This window comes from Caloenas nicobarica, chromosome 5, assembly GCF_036013445.1.
Source record: "Caloenas nicobarica isolate bCalNic1 chromosome 5, bCalNic1.hap1, whole genome shotgun sequence".
Taxonomy (NCBI): Eukaryota; Metazoa; Chordata; class Aves; order Columbiformes; family Columbidae; genus Caloenas; species Caloenas nicobarica.
In genome coordinates, this window is record NC_088249.1 from 61577483 (window position 1) to 61597248 (window position 19766).

Sequence of the window (19766 nt, forward strand, 5' to 3'; positions counted from 1 at the left end):
GATTTGTCTGTCACGATACAAGGAATGAGAAAAAAGGTCTTTGAGCTTTCTAATTCCCAGTCACCTACCCAGGCTCCTAACCTGTCTCTCCCCCTGTGCTAAAGCTCATTTTCGCAGTGCTGGGGTCTCCAGATGTGGTATGAGGACGCAAATACAGGAAAAGTCCTTCTGCTGCAGCTGCAGAGAAGGGATGCAGCAGGATCAGGATAAAACCCTCTCTTCACCCCCCATATGTTTATATTTAAGCTGGCAGCGGTACCAATGAAGCTCTCCTGTCCTCTTTGTGTCCCCAGTTGCTCATCCCGCTCCCTGTCTCATTCCAGCAGGAGCCTTTGTGGAGTTATGGAGCGGATCGGATGGGGAGACTGACCCACACCAGAACAAACTGCTTTTCCCTGCTGCAAACCGGATTGGTTTCCCAGGTGGGGTTCCCTGTTCTCACACCAGGACTATCCAGGGACAGAAGTGGGGTAAGTGGGCTGAATGCTGGATTGCTTATTTTACAGCAGCGTCAGAGTAAGTCAGCTAAAAATATTTGTGGAACTATGGCCTCAGACTCCATTCCAGGCAAAGATTCCCCGGAAATGTTGCTTTGATTTAGTGTGGAGGACGACTCATCTGTGGGCCATTTTGTCTGAAACAGGAATCTTCTTTTGGTGGTTCGCAGCACTTCTATTAAAAGGGAGAATTACAATAGTAAAAAAATCAGACTGAAAGGTCTAATATTGAATTTGGAAAAAACTTACACCGTTTAGTCTTTTTTCAGGTTTTTTAAAATTTATTTATTATTCGCCAAGCTTCTAAACGGGACAATCCATCCTAGTGCATGTCTCCTGGTGGATTTCTGTCTGGCAATACTGTGGACCCTTCTCATTGTTTTCAACAACAAAGAGAAACCTGCCTAGTTGCCACGCATATCTGAAGGTTGGCCAGAGTCAAAATTACTTATTTAAAATATGTAGGACACTACTTATTCTTAGAGGCCTGTCAGAAGCTTTTATTTTCTGTCAGCTCGATTACTGGAAATTATTTAGAATTTTTTCCTTTTCTTTTTTTTTTTTTTTCCTCCCCATTGTAAGTGTATGACTGTGGAAGTCCCTCCTTCCGTTTGCAGTCTTGAAAGTAAAAGAACAAACACCTCTAATCTTTACTTTGTTACTGTTCTGGCTGTTGACACAATTGCTGTGGATTTTGGAAAAAAGAAAGAAAAGAAAAAAAACACACCACAACACCGCAAAAAAGACAAACAACAACCTCCCCGATTCCACTTCTCCATAGAAAAGCCCCAATTACCCTAAGATGGTGTTCAGCCTCAAAGGCTGACCCTACGGTAGTGCTCCTTCATGGTTTTTTTTCTGGTTGCTGCGGTTAGCTTATCTACAGGAGCAGAGCACCGCATTAATACCTAATGATGAAAGGTGCGGGAGATGTGAAAACCTCTTTCGAGGATTTTTTTTTTTTTTAATGTTGTTGTTATTTATTTATTATTTATCTAGGCAGAGGAAGAGCCGAGCAGCGATGCGCGGTGCCGGGCTGCGTGTAAGCGCTGCGACCCGGGCGCTGCCCCGCGGCGGCGGGGGGGGGTCCCGGCGGGTTCCCGGTGCTCCCCGCCCCGCTCCCCCGGGGCCGTGGCAGCCGGTACCCCCCTTGACCCCGGCTGGGCAGCAGAGCCGCTGCTCCTGCCGGCCCTTCCTACCGGCTCGGCGGGGGGAGGCTGTGCCGCACTTGGGAAATGCAGCAGCGATCGCTCCCTCCCTCCCTGCCCGGGGGGGTGAAGTGCGAGGCAGCGGGAGGAGCTGTGCGTGTGTGTGTGTGTGTGCGCGAACAGCGCTCCGTGGCCGCCGTGTTTCCTGGTGCGTGCTCCCTGACCCCAGTGGCAGTCCCGCTCATTGCACCGCGCCCGCCCTTGCCGCCGCCCCGGCCCCGGCCCCGCACCCAGGCCGCCGGGCACCGCCGCGGGGTCGGGCGCAGGCTCTGCCCCGGCCGCGCCCCCGCAGCCCCATGGAGCAGCCCCGCTGCCCGCGCTGAAGGCATCCCCGACCCGCCCGCAGCGGCAGCCGGCGCGGGGAAGGTGAGCGGCCCCGGGTCGGTGTGTGTGTGCCGGGGGAGGGGCGCGGCGGGGGGCAGCGGCGCACAAAGCGGCGGGTTAGAGGTGCCGTGTCATGGACGAGAGCGGGGCGGGGGGGTGCGGGCAGGAGCTCCGGCGGCGGCGCCGGGGCCAGCCTCCTGCAAACAATAATGAGGATAAAACCGGCCGCCTGCTCTCCCTGCCTCCCCGGGCGCGACCGCCCCGAGCCCGCTGGGTCGGGTCGGGTCGCTGCGGCGGCGCTTCCCCGCAGCCGAGGCGGCTTTTTCGGCGGCGCGGAGCCAGCCCGCTCTGCCCTCCTCCCCCAGGCCGTGCCCCCGCTGCCCTCCGCCGCCCTGCTCCTCGGCCGGGGTGGAGGCGGGGGGCGGTTTGCAGCGCTGGAAGTGGCCGGGGGGCGGTGTGCCGGCTCGGGGTCGGGGCGGGGGGCGCCGCGGCGGGGCCGGGAGGGTAGGCCGGGGAGCATTGTGCTGCCGGGGCCAGCGGCAGCCCCGGCGGGCGCAGCGCCGAGCAGCCGCCGGGGAACGGGGACGGAGCTCCCGGAGCGGAGGGACCCGGGGGTGGGGTGGAGGCGGGGGGGTGACACCGCAAAAGTACGGAGGGTAAAGCGCTTTGCTTTGCCGTTCCCCGGCGGAGTTTTCCCTTCTCCGTTTCGCCGGCGGGAGAACCCGCTTTGAAACCCTGATCCTGGAGGCCTCAAGCACTTGGAAACCTTCCGGGGGTGGGGGCGAGATGCGGGGGACGGCGCGGTTGGCACTGCCGGAATAAAAAGCGGCGGGCATCCCCCCCCCCACCCCGCGGCTCGCTGTGGAGTTTATTGCATCCCTGCTCCGAGCATCCTCCCTCCCCCCAGGAAAAATAATTTCGGTTCTGTGCGTGTGGTGGGGTGATGTGAACTTTGTGCGCCGTGGCACGTATCGCGCAGAAATTGCAGAAATGCCCCCCCCGGAGTGGGAAGCCGGGGGGGCAGGGCAGGGGGCGCGGGGCGGGGGCTGCGGCACACGCCGGGACGGGGCCGCGCCGGAGCCATTGGCCACCCGGAGCCATCAATCACCGGGGGGGCGAGCCCGGCGCCCCGCGGGGCCGCGGCCGGGGCGGCCCGGGAGCCGGCGGCGGGCGGAGGTGGGCAGCGGCCGGGAGCCCAGGTATGGGGGCTCGGCGGCGGGGGGAGTCGGGGTCCGGCTCCCCGGTGCCTCCGCCTGGGACTTGGTGGGCAGGCTGGAGCCCGGAGTTGTCCGCGAACTGCGGCGCAGCATCGCGGGGGCTGTGCGGACAGCTGTTAAATGGTCCCCGCGGCGCAGGGTGGTGACCTGGGACAAACTGGGGGTGCGGGGGGGCCCCGGCTTCCGCGGGGGCTGTTGCAGCGGCCGGTGGCCGCGCTCCGGGTGGGCGTAACGTGTTTTGTTGCTGTGGCACTGTCGGGATAGTGGCTGTCCTAACAGAAGGTGTTGACACGGAATTAACCCTTTCCCTCTCCTGCCGTTCACGATTCTCTTTGACACCGCGAGACCAGCCAGAAGGCAAATCTCTGAAATTCAGATGAGGAAGGCGTAAATATTTTATTTGGTGGGAAATGGGTTTTTCGCGTGCGTGCGGAGCTCTCCGTGAAATGTAACGCTGCGTTTTGGAATTACTTGTCTGCGCTTATTTCCTGGTAGTTTTTCGACACGGCAGTAGTGTGCTGGTTTAAAATGAGCTGCGCCTAAGTTTGTGTCAGCCCTTTGAGCAAAAAGTGCCGGTTTGTACCTGTAAAACCGAGCAGATGTGTACAATAGCACATCTGTCTTGCTGTCGGTACGTATCCACACGGGAAAAGGATTGTTCCTCCCAGGATAATGGCTGTATCTGGGATGCTAAAAGAAAAAAAAAAATCTTCATTTAGGTTTTTAATATAGTCATTCTTACTTAAAACTGCCACATAAGGCGTGGAAGATATTGCGCGTTGTTTGACTTGACAGATGTGAAAAATAACGCAACTTTCATTCTTCTGCGCTCATCTCCTGTATGTGATCTTCAAAGAGTGGTTCCAGTTGGAGAAAGAAGAATGGTACTGATTCAGAGTAGCTTTTTTCTTTTAAATCTTGGGCCTGAAATAAATGTTTTTAAAGTTTTGAAGTGTTCAGCTCCTTTTTGATATTTTCTTCAGAGAAGTTCACAGTAAAGCAGGTAATAATTAGCTACTTCTGGTAGGCGAGCTGTAGTAGTCTATAGAGCACTAAATGGAAATAAGAGGATTGAGACAGACGCCAGCTTCAAATGTGATGTTTTTCCAGTCCAGCATTTGTTGTTGAATTTCATTTTAAAAGGATGCTTTGTTCGGCTTTCTCTTAATTTAAGTGTAGAGATTTATTCTTAAGATTAAAGATTGGGACAATGGGAAGCAATTGCAGCTTATATACTTATAATCTTACTGAAAGTCAACTTTTATGTATTTAATACAGCTATTCAAGTATCCTCTTATAATTTGTTTTATGCTAGTTAGTTGTAATTTCTTGCTGTAACATGGATTGTTATAAACCTTGCAAAAATGCTTATTATCTTTATGTATAATTCACTCTTATGAACAAATTGGATTTTTTTCCATGAGTGAACTATAATATGAAATTTAATGTTCTGACCTTTCTAACTGAAAATAGTATGATTTAGCTTTTCGGAAAGCCCGCCTGTATTTTTGTTGTTGGTTTAACGTGTTGTTTTATATTGTAGCTTTTAATTACGAAAAAATAACATTAGACGTGTAATTTTCACACTGTTTAATTTATGCAGATGCTAAAGTTCTTGCTGTGTAAAAGAAAAACTTAGTTTTTTTTCCCTGGGAGCTGTGATGGGTAGCATTCCTGTTAATGACAGTCATTTCTCTTAACAGGAAGATGTTTTAATTTGTATTTACTTTTCAGTGCAGGGCAATTATGCTGCTCTGTGTTGCACGCTCTTTCGCAGCTCACATCTCAAAAGAATTACAGTACTTGGAACAGGACTGCAGTTTGAAGCAGGTGTTGTGTTTTACTGTTATGCAAAATAACCCTAAAATATAATTGTAAGGGAAATTAAGGAACCAGCTGCAAACTTGGTCTGGTAATCACTACATTACGATTTGTGAGCAGTTGTTGCACACGTCTGACATCATTTCTAACGCAGCAAAGATTTGGCTTAATCAAGCTCACCTTGCTGATTTTTTTACTCCTGAAACTTATGCTTTTTCTTACAATAGGGGATTAGTGCAAAGACCAGGGTGTAACCTTAGTTATGGAGGTGTACTGTCTCACTAGTGACTCAGTTTTTAAATGGGAACTTAAGGGGTTAGTTTCATCTTCATTTTTTTTTTTCCCTTCAAAGAAGATGAAGGATAGAACACAATTACTGGAATGAAGGTTGCAGAATGTCTTAACCCAACTAACATATGGAAGCCTACATAGGCCCGAGGTTGTAAAATAGTAAAATAAATGGCCTATAGCAGGCCATCTGCCATTTGCAGGGCATTTTTATCGTGCTTCATGCCAAACTGGAAATTAGTCTTTGTATTAAAAATATATTTTGAATACAAATCAAAGATTCCAAATGTTTAACGTTACACATGGCAAACACATTTCTATCTGGGAGCTAAGAAAAGTCCAGGAATATCACACTGGGAAAATATTGCTATTTCGATGCTTGGGGCTGAAGTCATTCTCTTTCCTGTCTCTTTGTCTTCCCAGTAAGCACCGATTTACTTCTGTAAAGTACACACCAGATATGACAAATCCACTATTGTGTGTGACAGCTAAAGGGGAGGATCAACTGATGCAAAGTGTCGTGATTTCGTGTAAGTCCTTGCAGCTGGGATGGCGTGCCCAGCTGAGGATCTACCTCATAAATAGTGCTTGTAGAGAGTTGCTCATCTTGAAAGTATTCTTCGAGCATCAGCTGATCAATTTTCACAAAGTCCCTCTGAAAGGAAGGCAGCTGAAGTATCCTCAGTGTATTGATTGAAGGAATTGAAGCTCAGATTCTGTGCAGGGAGCTCAGCAGAGATCAGGTTTGGGAAGTTTCTGGCTATTGGGGTTGTGCACATCGAGAATGCTTCTGGTCTTAATGCAAAATACGTTTAAGAGCACTTTAAAGAAGTGAAAGATAGGGATGCGGAGAGGGAAGAGCATAGTTCTTTCATCTTATGCAGAAATATTTATGTGTAAAATCGCACTTGAACCTGTCAGATAAATCATTACTGTCTGGTGATGAATCAAAACCAGTTTTGTTGCTAGTGCACTACAACATGGATATTTTGTTAACGTTGTCTAGGTTACATTCTAGCCTTTCTCTGGACAGATAAAAATTTGGGTTCAGAGTTATTTGGGTATACCTTTTGCTATGCAATTGTAAATTTCCCTGCTTTGTATCAGCTTCTCATAAGTCTCTCAGATGTAACTTATTTTGTGAAGCTAAAACAAGGCCTTGAAAACAAGCGTGTGTATTTGTGGAAAGCCATTTGTCCTTCAGGAAACTGGGTCCACTTGTTAATTTTCATGGTTGCAATTAGCAGGAGATGTTATGTGAAATAAAGACTAGTAAATGTGGAGTATTTAACGGGAGCTTTCAACACTTTTTTTTTTTTTTTTTCTCTCTTTCCTGAAGAGAAAGCCTTGCTTTAAGCATTCATACTTTGGATGTATTTATTGATGTTGGTGTTAAATGATGAGGTAATTTAAAAAAAAAGTGAATAGTAGAGCTTAGAGAGTTAGGTGATGGGTTCATCAAAAATATAGAAAAATAAATTTGAACGGGAACCGAGAGAGGATAGAATAATATGTCTGTGTATGTTTCCATCTCCTTTGAGTTCACAGCCGGGTGTGCTGTGTTTCTCTCCTGGCAGAGGCCCGCGGAGTTGATGAGGAGCTGCTTGGCGTCGGGAGCTGCTGGGAACACGATGCCCAACCCCGCTCCTGGCCTTGGGAAGCTGTGAGCTGCTCATGTCCATAAGGAGGAAGGATGGCTCATGGAATTCCTTCACAAGGCAAAGTTACCATCACGGTGGACGAGTACAGCTCCAACCCGACGCAGGCGTTCACGCACTACAACATCAATCAGAGCAGGTTCCAGCCTCCGCATGTGCACATGTGAGTATTCCTGGCGTTGCCTTTGTGTGTGTCTGCCTGTGCGCTGGAACTGAGAACTGCTGTGGAAGGAGTGGGTTGAAAGCTGGAAAAATTGGTTAGTCGCATTAGCTACTAGGCAAAATGGTTGTCACATTTCTTACGTGTTTGAGAAAGCCGGCTCCATCATCTCCTGGAGGTAACTGCTTCCTGAGGCTCACTGGGCTTTGGGAAACTTGCCCCAGCCATGACTAACAGGTACATTTTCTGAAAGTTGTGTCGCTTGAGGGACCCATTGCTTTAAAATTTAAGCTCCCTTCCCCAAGCCCTTAACACTTCGGCTGCGAAATAGGCCTAACTGGGACTAATTGTCCCCCCCCCACCCCGATCACTGACTCCTTTGTCCCGGTGTGTGCCGCATGCTGCACTCCACTCCCAACCGCCAGCACAAAGGGGCTGCCCATCACCTCCTCCCAAGTAATACAAATGCTGCGATAAAACCACGTCCCTGGGCTGAACTTAAACCAAGCGAAGCTTGGGCAGTGGGGACCTGAAGGCTCCTCACCTCACCTTGTTATTCCTGGGGATTGTGTGACCCGCAGGATCATTCTGCTGCCCAGTACCAAGGCACAATGGTTTGTGTTAAGAGCTAAGTACCAGTTTTAACTCTGAATTTCCTTCCCATTGTTTAGTTAGGTTTGATCTTTATCGCTTATTTCTGTAAAGGTTCTTTTTTTTTTTTTTCTTTTGACATTACTAGACTGAAAAGCACGTGAAACTAAAACAAAGACATCTCTTGACCTCCTGCCTGCCATTGTTAGTCAGGATTTTGAACGATGCCACACTATAGAATTTGATAAGGTTTTTGCATAATAAGGGGGGAGAAGTTGTATGGTACTTCATTGCATTTTTGTTATGTAGAAGCCTGCCGGAAGAGTCACAATGTAGGAGTTCAGCACCTTCTAATAGGATTTCATGTGGTTACAATCTTCCTAAAAGCAACTTCAGGAAGGATGCTGAAGAGTGGCTGTCATGCATGTGACTTGTCAAGGTGGAAAAAGTTTTCATTAATTACATTTGATTTGTTATTACAACGATCATGTAACCCTTCTCTTAGATATATTTCCATTTCTTGAGTCACTTTTCAGACCTTTTGTCAGCAAATTTCCATTGCATGTTTTGCACTCCAGGCTGCACTTCTAAGTACAGATTCCATGCAGAGACTGATTCAGAGCAAACAAAAGAAATTTAGAAAACAGTTTTAAAGAACCCCTTCTTGTTGACATTGATTTCAGTGAGGACTGATTTTAGGACCAGCTAGGTGTGGCGTTCTACATTGTAAAAATTACTTATGCTTTGTTTTGTAAACATTTATACAGCTACATCCCTAATAATTCGTGTATCTCATAAAAAAAATTGATATGACGGATGTCTTAGAAGGTATTGTACTTGTTTAGAGAAATTGTATAATTGAAATAAATACTGAAACTGTAAAGTACAATACAGGGGTAGTGTTTGAAAGAATTTTTAATGGAAACGCTACAGCTTTCTTAAAATCAGTAATTTGGTTCTAAGGAAGGGTGTGACGTACTGAAGGGGAGATCAAAATTTAGAAAAAATGGAAGGGGTTTGGTCTCAGATTTAGGATGGAAGCAAAGAAAACAATGTTGCAGTGCAGGAGATGAGTTCAGGTGTAGGTCTGGATGGCGAATGATGCCTTTAGAAAACCAGTTGAGGAAAAAAATGGCAGGATCCTACCAGGTATCTGGAGTTGTGAATAGAGGAAAGCAAAGAACTGAAGATGGACAATGGCTGTGGGTTTGTGTGATGGGAAGCACCGTAGAGTTATTTCTGAGTAGGAGAGACTAGAGCATGTAGTAGCTTCTGAGGAGCTCCTTACTTGTCTTGCCAATGTTTTGTAATGGAAGAAGGAATTTCTGAAAGACTATGTCATCAAGCAAGAAACCTGAGTGGAAAATTGGTAAAAGCAGTATTAACAAAGAAACTGTCATATTTTTTTACCCTGTTGTATCTTTGCTAGTGCCATATTGCTGCAGCTGCCAGGCTCGTTCGATTTGATATTACAGTCTGCTTTTCTTTTTTGCTATCTTAATGCATGCATTTTTTTTTTTTTAATAAAAGGGAGCTTGAGGAGGTTTTATTCTCTTGTGAAAAATGTATTTAAAAAAATAGTGAGATGATGAAAAATGAGTAAAGCAACACAGGAACTGAGCATTATGACACGTATGTGAATAGCAGGGCGATATATTGCTACAGGGTCCTGCTGCGTGCCATAAATCAGCGGCTGGGTGCAGCTTAAGGACAATGTTCTTTCCTAAAGGATTTTTTTTTTTTAAGAGCTTTCTTTATGGATATGCATCTTCATGTGCAAAGATGAGAACTGGATTCTTGGTGTGTACTGAGACATTTCTGGTCCTAGTATCCTTTGGGCTGGACTCTCAGAGTGAATAGAGAGTCAGTGGAACATCACCAGTGTACATCTGGCGGTCAAGGCACCGCTGGCGTTGCGCTGCCTCTTTCGTGGGACACGTGTCCTGCGCTTTTTCGACCACTTTCATTTTGTGCCTTTCACGTGACAGCGTCATGTAGTTCGATCAGCAGGGGTACAGTTCTGTTTCATCACCTTTATATGTATTTTTACACCAGCGTTTTTAAGTGAATCCGTTTACATGTACTCTCAGGTAAATAAGCGTGTATTAAAGCTCTCTTTGCTTGGGCTGGCTGTGACAGCAGTTTTGTCTGTTACTTAGGTATAGTATGAATTTTGAATCAGTTTGTCCAGTCTTTGTGTTTTATTTCTCTACTAACTAATGTTTGAACAGGTGTCCTAAAGACAATTTATACTGCACGGTTATTTTGGATAAAGGGATATCATGTTAAATTAGTCATCTTGGAGCCATGCTCCCCTCACAGGTTTCACTTATTTTCTGGGGATGTTATAAAATGTTTGTATTTGAATGCTAAGCCACATTTACTTTCACTTAGTTTTAATTAACTGCATCACCTTAGTTCCCTGCTTTAAAGGGCAGCTGCAAAATAATAACAATTATAATGGGCCTGCCTTTGCTTCTCAATGATAATTATTATTCTGCAAGTCTTCGTACTTTCCCTTTTTTTTTTTTTTCAGGAATTGTGACTTCAAGAGGCAAATGCTTCTTGCTTTCTTGGTGTAGTGCTGCCAAGTGTTACGTTTTGTGGTGTGGTTTGTTTTTATTTTTTTTGTGTTTGTTTTTTTTTTTTTTAAAAAGACACTTGTAAGGCTGTTTAGATCCTTGAGATGTTTGTTCTGTTTGAGGCTGTGGTCAGTGGTGCCCAGGACAGCGGTGGGGCAGCAGCAGCGGGACACGGGGTGGGGACAGGATGGGGACAGGCAGGAGGAGCTGTCGGCTCCAGGGGCTTCATCCTGTGAAACTACAGCCTCCAAGTAAAGAGGGTAAAAAAAATTTCTCCTATTGCAAGCAAACAGTAGGAAAAAAGTATAAATTACTGAAGATAATTGAATTAATCATTTGATTAGGGTGTTCCCCTTTTTTTTGTAAGGCTTATATATATATATATTTTTTTTTTTAAAAAAACTCTTCAGCTTTACAGCAGCTACCGCAGTGGGTCTTTAAACCATTTTAATTTAACAGGAATTACTAAGGCTCCGTTTTGGGGAGTCTTCCCATCTCACACTTTTTTTTTTCCCCCTCAGTCCAATGGAAAGGAACAAAAAAGAAAGTGGGACAAATCCAAATGGAACATTATTTACTTATGTTTTAACCAGAGCGAAAAAAAATCTTCCTGTTTGGGTACAACACGCCATTTACTTTCACAGGGTAAAAAAAAGGGGAGAGTGAAATAAACTTTGTTGTGGAAAATGCGGGTTTTGACAGACCCAGCTGGTGAGGGAGTTTTGTGGAGATAAAACTACCTGCAGGCTGAGCCTTTTAGAGTTCATTAACTCTCCTCTGGTCTCAATGACTTGGTGGATTTTTTTTTTTTTTTTTTTTTTTTTAAGGATACTTGGAGTACACATTAAAACTTTGGTATGGCTTAAATTCCATAGTAGGGGAGTAAGAAAGATACGGGTTTCTGTGCCAGAGCAAAAGTCTTCTAAATGAGTTTATGCATACCTGGAGATACATTGAACAATCTGTAACTGTATAATTTTACTGCCTTTCCTGTACTGGAGTAATTCCCCATGTGAATATTCTTATTTTAAAGCAGAGTATAAACAGTGTTATATATTAGTAGAACTATACATGTATAGTTGGCTAAAGTATTTAAATGTATGACTATGTGTAAATGTGTATATATAATAATAGTAATATAAGAATATAGCTGTAAAATCATAGAAGAAAAAACTTTGAACTGTGATGAGACCTTAAATTGTTAAAACCTAGAGATCTTATTAGACTCCTAACCTTGAGAAACAGAAGCTTGCTTTTTTTTTTTTCTTGGGGAAACCATCCTGCATTTAATAGGTTTTGTGAAATCCCACTGAGATTAGTGGGAAATCATGCATTTGATTTGTAAAAATCTAAACTTTTGTTTCATAGAAGATGTGTGATAAATATTTAAGGGGAGGGGAAGGATTTGGTATTAGTAGAATACGAACTCATTTGACATTTACAGAATGGTGGGGCTTGTATATGTAACAATATTGGTTTGAGAGAATACAGAAATTCAATCTTAGGCTAGTCAGCCGTACCTGGTGTGACTGGGCAGGTTGTTTCACTTGATACTGATGCGACAAGGGCTCATAGTTTTGGTGGAAATTGTTGCTCTGTCCATTAATCACACTTATAAAAGCATACATAGCTCATAAGCACCTAAGTTCATTATTTTGTTTTCTAAATGAATTGAAAAAACCAGTACTCCTTGAAACAATCAAGTCACATTTAAGCTCTAGTAGTGAAAACATGAGTACATTGAACAAGTGTCGTTAAAACTTGAATCCTACGTTCGGACACGGGGACTTTTACTGGGGTCAGGGCTCACAGTGGGTCAGCTCGCAAAGCTTGTGCAGGTTTGGTCTCCTGTCCCTCAGTGACACGGGTGGCTACAGAAACACGGCGCTTCACAACCCGGGTGGCTACAGAAACACGGCGCTTCGCAACCCGGCGGTGAAGTAGAACAAACCTGTTTTTCTGAAGCTCCTCAGCAGCTGCCCCGGAGCAGCTGAGCTTTCCCTGCAGCGGCCCGGGGATTCCAGCAGAAAGGAGCGGAGGAGACAGCTGGAGGTGAGAATCCTTCCAGCTGTCCCAAATTAAACACAGGGCCATTAGCTGGTTGCGTTTGCTCATCCTTCTGATACAGAACAATGGAAGCTGAGCTGCAAAGGTGCCGATTTTAGTTGTCATTAAGAAAACTCCTTTACTGCTGTGCATGTGGCTGTGTGAGCTAAGAGCTCTACCCATCTTAATGATTTTATGTTACTTATTTTGCAAATATCTAAGCATAAGTTCTAAACTTGAATTTCACATGTAAAACGAGAATAAAGACTTTTTCACGAGGATACACTTAGATTTAAAGCCTTTTGAGATGCTGGAGTGGAGTATGGTGAAAGTGAAGTGTTAATACAGTGGTAATACAAGGCTTGGGGTTTGCAATTTTGTAATTAAAACTCAAATTTAGGCCCCTTGTATTGTGTGTATGCATTGTAGTCATAATATGCTAATCTCTTTGGGAAAATTTCTTAAGATTCTGACCTCCCTTTTTGTCATTGTAAAAAGGAATAATACCAGCCTACCTTTAAAAAAATGTAGTGATATCCGTGGAAGGCTGATGCTGTAAAACTGCCGATATTATTATTATTATAAATGTAGGACAGGCTTAAAATAATTTTTTGTCACGGTCACTCTATTAGTTACTATATTTCCAGATTGCCCTGTCCTAAGGTGGAAGGCAGGTCTGGTTTAAATTGGTGATAAACCCCTTTGCCTCTAGTGCTGGTGGGAACAGGCTGCCAGAACAGTCTCTGTTCCTATCAAAATCAATCTGTCAATCAACCTCAGCGTGAGTTACCGGCCTCGTGTGATTACCAGGGGCTGTCTGCATGTAAAGCGGTGCCTGTGGGTTCCTCGCAGGGCTGGGAGGGCGGGGGGAAGTTCTCGATGGACAGACAGACTTCAGCACCGAACCTGCTGCTCCCCAGCTCCCCGTTCCGCTGCCACACGCTTTGCCACCTCCTTGGTAGCGTTGGCAGAGGCTGTGAGGCTGCTGTATAGATCATAGCACTGACGTGGTCTGAGTTTTATGTCCATTTAGTGGTGTTTTTTTTTTCCACAATGAGCTACTTTTGGTGACCTCTTTGTTGTAGCCTCACCAGTGGTGGGCGACAAGGGTGAGCTTACGGACCAGCCAAGGGTAGGAGGAGATGGACATTTCTTTACCTTCTTCGTTGATGAAATCACGCTGTTAAAACAACACCTTGGAGAGTCAGTCTGGCCTCTGTGGTAAACCCTGACAGGGAGAAAGAAAGAAAGCAGGTTGTTTTTAATGCATGTGTATGTTAATGATCTCTTATGCTGTATTAATCATATAAAGACGACTTTAATTGTAAAGGCCTGTTTCAGTAGCTGAGCTCTGTAAATGGAAAATTTCATTACATGATCTGATTCTGTTCCTTTAGTGGTCAGTCACCCTGAGGGACACTTGATGTAGGGTTTCATGTCTATGTACAATACAGTGTGTTCTTATCTTCTGGGAGGTGTGTGATGGGATCTGACCAGGAATGTTTTCTGCACCAGTAGTTTGGCAAAAAAGATGGATATACCTTAAAATCAGGATGTTGTACTGTCACTGAAAGGTCATCTTTTTTTTTTTAATATCAGGGTAGTAGAGACATTCTTGTGGAAGCAGCAGATTCTTGCTTTCGTGTAATGCTCGGAGGATGAGAGTGCCATCTGTCCTGTGGAACAACTTCTAGAGCGGAGATTTCCAAACGTGGAGTTAACTCTTTACAAAGTTTGCAGGCCCCACACTGGGAGTCTCATCGTAGAGTTTTTGGCTTGTGGTTTTCTCCCACTAGCAGAATGAGGCTGGTCCTCCCTGCCAGCAATGATGGGAGCCTGTGTTCCTTGTGACAGACGGCTATTCCAAGCCCAAGGAAGGTGCTACACCTACCTACCATGCATTTTCTCATTTTAATTTACAAACCTTTGTTAGAATATCTTGTTGGACAAATAAGCAAAAGGAAAGCCTTGTAAACAATGCAGATTTTAGGGGTCTATGTTATATGTTAAATTACTATATGCAGCTTACTTATGTTTGATGCAGAATTATTTCAGAAGTGCTGGTGATGAACATTGATTTTGTACTGAATGTCACAGGGTAACTTATTTAGTTTACATTTCCAATCTTAAGCTACCAGAGGTGGCTTAATTTCCTAGTCAGTTGCCTAGCATGGGTATCCATGGAAAAATGTAGAAATGGAGATCCAGCATGTCTCCTTCCCAGAAAAGCATCTGATGGGTTTTGGCTTTCAATTCTTAATGTCCTGGCATAACTTGAGAAAACCAATGTGCTTAAGTATAATAGAAATACAGTGAGGCAGTGGATTGGGAAGGCTCCTCAGTCGTGCATGATAAAATCATTCACCTTTTAGTTCATGCCAGATTTTTCCCAGTCCCTATAAAGGATTCCAGCAAGTTGTGAGTTTTTGTCCTTGACGTATTGGCTTGTTGTTTCCAGTCGTTTGAATCATACTTGGCATACGTGTTGTAGTTTCATGGACATCATTGTGATTGTTTCTGCTTGCAGAAGGCCTCATGCTGGCCTTCTGATTTTTTTTTTTCTGTAATATTTGCATGCAGATAAGTGGAAAAAATAGAGGAAAGAGGAGGGAGGTAACTATGCTTGCATAGATGTCATAGAAGATATTTCAGGAGATGTAAAGAGCTTGTTCTTTGCTGGGATTTGGAAATTCAGGTCTTGCCCATTTACTTTTGGTTTTGATGTGGGCCATTCAGATTGGAATTTTTAGGTCTTACATTGCAGAGGGTGAGTTTCGTGATATTGTGTGTGATTGATTTTAATTATAAAATGAGGCGGCTGTGGCCAAAATGTGTGTGTTTAAAACACTGAAGTCAAACCAATTCTATCCTGTAATAAATGTGACTAGACTTCATTGAATGATTTTTATTTTGATGCCTTTTTCAAACAAGACGACAGTGTATTATAATCTTGTACCCAGTAACATGTACAGTAACTGGTAACAGCACCAAGCGGTTAGAGCAGAAAACAGCAAGCCCGGATTCCAAACAATAAATTTTAGGTACCTGGTATTGCAGTCATTTTATTTCTCTCGTGAAGAGTTGACCATAAAGCGTGATCTTAACCTCCATACAGCTGGAGATTTCTCGCGGTGCTGTATGTGTCCTGCAGGATCTGCTGTGTGAAGGTTGGCTGAAACAAGGTGCTGGTGGGTCAGTGTTGCTGCACACAGCTGGAGCTTTCGGGGTGGGGGCAGAGGAAATGGCTAGAGAGCAAGTCAACCTGTAATCCCCACATACAGTCGTCCTCTTCATCACTCTGATGGATCAAGCCCATGTTATTTTTTCCCTTCTCTTGTAGATCAGAATGCTGTCAACAAGACTTCGCCTGTGTACGCTCCACTGACAGCAAAACGCTTGCCCCTATTTTTATACATCCTATTTCATAGTGGGCGTGTTGTCTAAATTTAAATCGTCACGTTGAGGGGAGAGACAAATAGGAAAATCCCAACTCTCTCCTGTTTTTACCAAAATATTTTTTAAACGGTTATGCTGTGTGGTGTCTTGCAAGATTTGTTTTTTCCCAGGTTGTGGATTTCATATTCCCTCTCTTCCTCGCATGCTGCTTGGTAGTAGGGCTGCCGAGATTCCTCCCCTGGACGCTGACAAGGAAAAAACAATACTGGAGGCTTCCTTGCAGCAGAGTCCCCACTTACTGTACTGGGCATTAACTTATATCCAGCACATTAGACTTAAAAGCACAAAGCCATTAAGTGTAGCGCTCCCTTCCCAGGAGGGCAGCAGATGGGGGGAGAAGCGGGGAGGGCAGGAGGAAGGAGTGTGATAGAGGGACTTTATCTGATGTATTTGTGAGCCAGGAAACTTGCTATTTACCACGTTTACAATTTCTCTGGTATAAGGAATTGAATGTAGTGACTGGGATCATCAGGGTCAGCACATTACTCCTAAATGTTTAGCTATTTTATCAGTTTATGGGAAGGAAAAGGTGCTAGTCCAGTGTATCTTCCCTCGTGCTCCTTTCATATAGGGAGCACAAAGAAAAAAGTCATTACTTTTTAATTACTCCAGGCTTCTTTGTTTCTTAAAGCACATTCACTTTTGGCCAGCAGTGAGAATTACCCAAGGGTTATTTTCTTTCCCATTAACGGTGGGATCGTAGTTTTGGGGAAAAATCATTGTTCAGAATTAAAATTTCATGTGGTCCAGCATATTTAATAAATAGGAGCCTTGTCCTGTACTTGTTAAATGCAGTGATTAGTGACACTCTTACTGATTCCACTGGGACAGGACCAGTCACTTAGAGATGCCAGATTAAGTGGCTCCCTCAGTTTTAAATTATGATTCTTTCAGGGACTCCTTTTCTCTGGTTGTTAACAATGTATGTACAAGATTATGATAATTAACACATATTAAAGAAGAGGGAAATTTCATCTTGATGGCTTATTTATTTTGCAAATTTCAAGTCAGCCAGGCATTAACATTTCCCTACTGGTGGAAAGGAGAAAATAAATTTAAACTATATAAATACGTAATTATACATTAAAAAATATATATGTATATAGAACTTGGATGTAATAATTTAAATTACTTGGAAGTTTTTGAAATAAATTGTTTTCATTTTGATTATATTTGTTTTGACATTAGTTTGAATTTTTTCCATCATCTTTTGTTTTTAAACAATGGTCTTTACCACTTTGAAAGGAAGGCATGTTTATAAGAAGAACAAATTTTATTCTGTCGTTATTATTCTGTACCTTGAAAGTTTCCACTTTGCACACTGTCTTTGGGCTACTGAGGGAAAGTTATGAGTCGTTGCAACTTCTCAGATCTTTTGGAGGTTTTATTTTAATTGTTTGCACAAAATTCCTAGTTTTTCTGCTAGAAACGTTGACCGTATAATGAGGCTGCACAGATCTAATACTGTAATACGTGTTTCAGACACCCTCTGAGAATTAAAATGATGATGATAATCCTTTAGGGGTGGTATATGATTATTTTTTTTTTTAAATTTTCTTTTTCTTTTTGGCACTGTCACCTTTGACTATGTTCTGCTGGGCGTCTTTGCGTTGCTGCTTTGAGAGTGCTGCTGTGTTAATGGAAGGATCACACATACTGTTCCTCTCAGAACCTGATATATCATCTTGGCAACAGAATGAAGACCTTTAACTCTTGGAGTTTTCATCATTTGTTGTTAGTTGTCCGTTACCATAAATTTTATGCCTTCAAGAAAACAAGTCATTTTAAAAAATTTATGTAAGTAGAGTAGAGTCTTAATTTTCTCTGAGCCAGAGGAGAAGGGAAATCCTGGCATTGGTTTCAAGGAATTTAAATAGTCTGTGTTTGGGGGTTTTTGTTTTGTTTTCAGGCTCATTTGTTTTAGGTGTTATTAATACAGAGCATATTTTCTTGAAAAGAATCTTTGCATTCAGTCTAGATTGTCAAGAGGAATATTAAGATGAAAATTAACTTTGGATCTCCTGTCTTCCTTGATAGTCTGTTCATTCCATCATTTAATACTGTGATATGCAAGAGTCACTGTTTTCAGTCAGTATTTCTCTTGGAACGTTTTAAAACTACATTCTACAGAATGGGAAAGACCTTTTATGAATCATTTTATTCAGTGTTATAGAGTTAGAAGTTGTAAACTGAAACACACAGAGTCAGGAAGTTGGTAGATGTGTTTTTCTTTAATTAGTTCAAATTAAATGGGAGCCTATAAAATATTTGATACAAGTGGCAATTTTCTGGCTTTTTAGTTATAAAGAGGCAATACAATTTCTTTAGGGTCCAGACACTTGTCCAATAAATGTGAGAGGAATGCATTGGAGGTGACTAATATAGAATAAATGGAAGATGAAAAAGGGATAAATGATTTCAAATGCCCAGAAATAACCAGAGATAAGATGTCAGCCTGAAGTATAGTTCTTAACACACCTTGCACCTGCAGCTGTATTTCATTTGTTAAGATCTTACCATCTGCATGTGTGTTTAAAGGCAATTTCGCTCTAGCATGAAGCGTAGCAGGAATACACGGCACATTATTGCTGCAGCAGTAGTATCGGAGTCTGTCTTTCGGGTTCGTATGTGTTTTATTATTTTCTGAACAAAAGCTGTTTTAGATTTTGAGCTTGCAGGCTTGTGCCTTGTAGCCGTTCCCCAGGGAATCGGGCAATGCTGACCAAGAGGCTGCACGTTAACGTACCGAGGCAAGGTCATCTGAACCTTTCAGTGCTGTGCCCACAACCCAGCGCTTAAAAGGCACTTTTTCCCCCCCCCCTCTTTTTTTTTTTTTCCATTCTTTACAATTTTTTCTTCTTTTGGGCTTAGTGTGCTTGTGAGCAGTGCCAGACAGTGCGCTGGGAACAAATTCTCTTTCTCCACGTGTGCACGCAGAGCTATTGTAGTTACTGTCAGAGCTTCCCTCATAAGTTCCCACAAATGACTCTCGTCTCTTACCTGTGGGGACTTCACGTGGAAGCGGGAGGGTCGATTAGTCTCTGCCACCGTTCAAACCGGAGTTTCTTCAGAGAACACCAGTTGCCGTGGTGGTCTTTGTTACATTAATGTCTTTATAGCAACTAAAGCGGAGTCCTTTGTGGTTTTTTTTAAGGCACTAAACAGCTGTCAAGGGGTAGAATTTCTGTTTGTTTAGGGATAGGTTAGACAATGAGCTCTAAATGAAATATTGGGTATCCTGCTATCTACCCCGAATCATCTAATCTTAAACAATATACTGTGTGTTCATAGGGCATGAACAGTGCTGACAAGCATGTTCAGAGAATTTATGGATTTTTTTCATCTCTATTTTCCAAGCAGAAAAAGGCAGAGAACTAAGTTAAAGTGTTGGTTCACTAGTGGTGTAACTTAAGTATATATGATATATCAGCTACAATGTATGGCTGCTGGAGTTGCCATCCCCAGCACGGTGATTTTCGCACCCTCCTGAAGGCTCTTGTCCTGCAGAAGGGGCAGTTGAATGGCGCATGAAAACGTTCCTGAACTGCTGTAATTTGTACGTCAGTGTATTAATCTAAATGAAAATCAGCTCCAGCTTACTTGAATACTTTGACTTGAAACAGATGATAGTCAAGAACCATGTTATGTGGGTGGCTGTACCTGGGGAGAAGTATTTCTTCCCGGAAAGGGTTAACAGGCTGCCCAGGTAAGTGGTGGAGTCATCATCCCTGGAGGAGTTTAAAAGATGTTTAGATGAGGTTCTTAGGGACACGATTTAGTGCCAGAGTTAGGTTATGGTTGGACCTGATGATCTTGAGGGTCTCTTCCAACCAAGATGATTCTATGATTCTAAACGTTTATCTAAATTTTGTGGTCATTTTTGGTCTAGTACTATGGAAGGCTTGTGTTACTGTACAT

The 19766-nt window shown here is 43.6% G+C and overlaps 1 protein-coding gene across 2 annotated transcripts in view; it reads left to right on the forward strand.

The window, feature by feature from the left end:
- Positions 1–1991: 1991 nt before the first annotated feature.
- Positions 1992–19766, forward strand: part of MPPED2 (metallophosphoesterase domain containing 2) — a 105776-nt gene continuing 88001 nt past the window's right edge. Inside the window, exons 1-2 of one of the 2 annotated variants that reach the window (XM_065636357.1) lie at positions 1992–2071; positions 6933–7176. In XM_065636357.1, the coding sequence (XP_065492429.1) occupies positions 7049–7176 (128 nt within the window). In that variant the 5' untranslated portion in view covers positions 1992–2071; positions 6933–7048. Of the gene's footprint in view, positions 2072–3137; positions 3229–6932; positions 7177–19766 lie in introns of those variants that run through there. The other variant, XM_065636358.1, reaches the window with a different exon arrangement.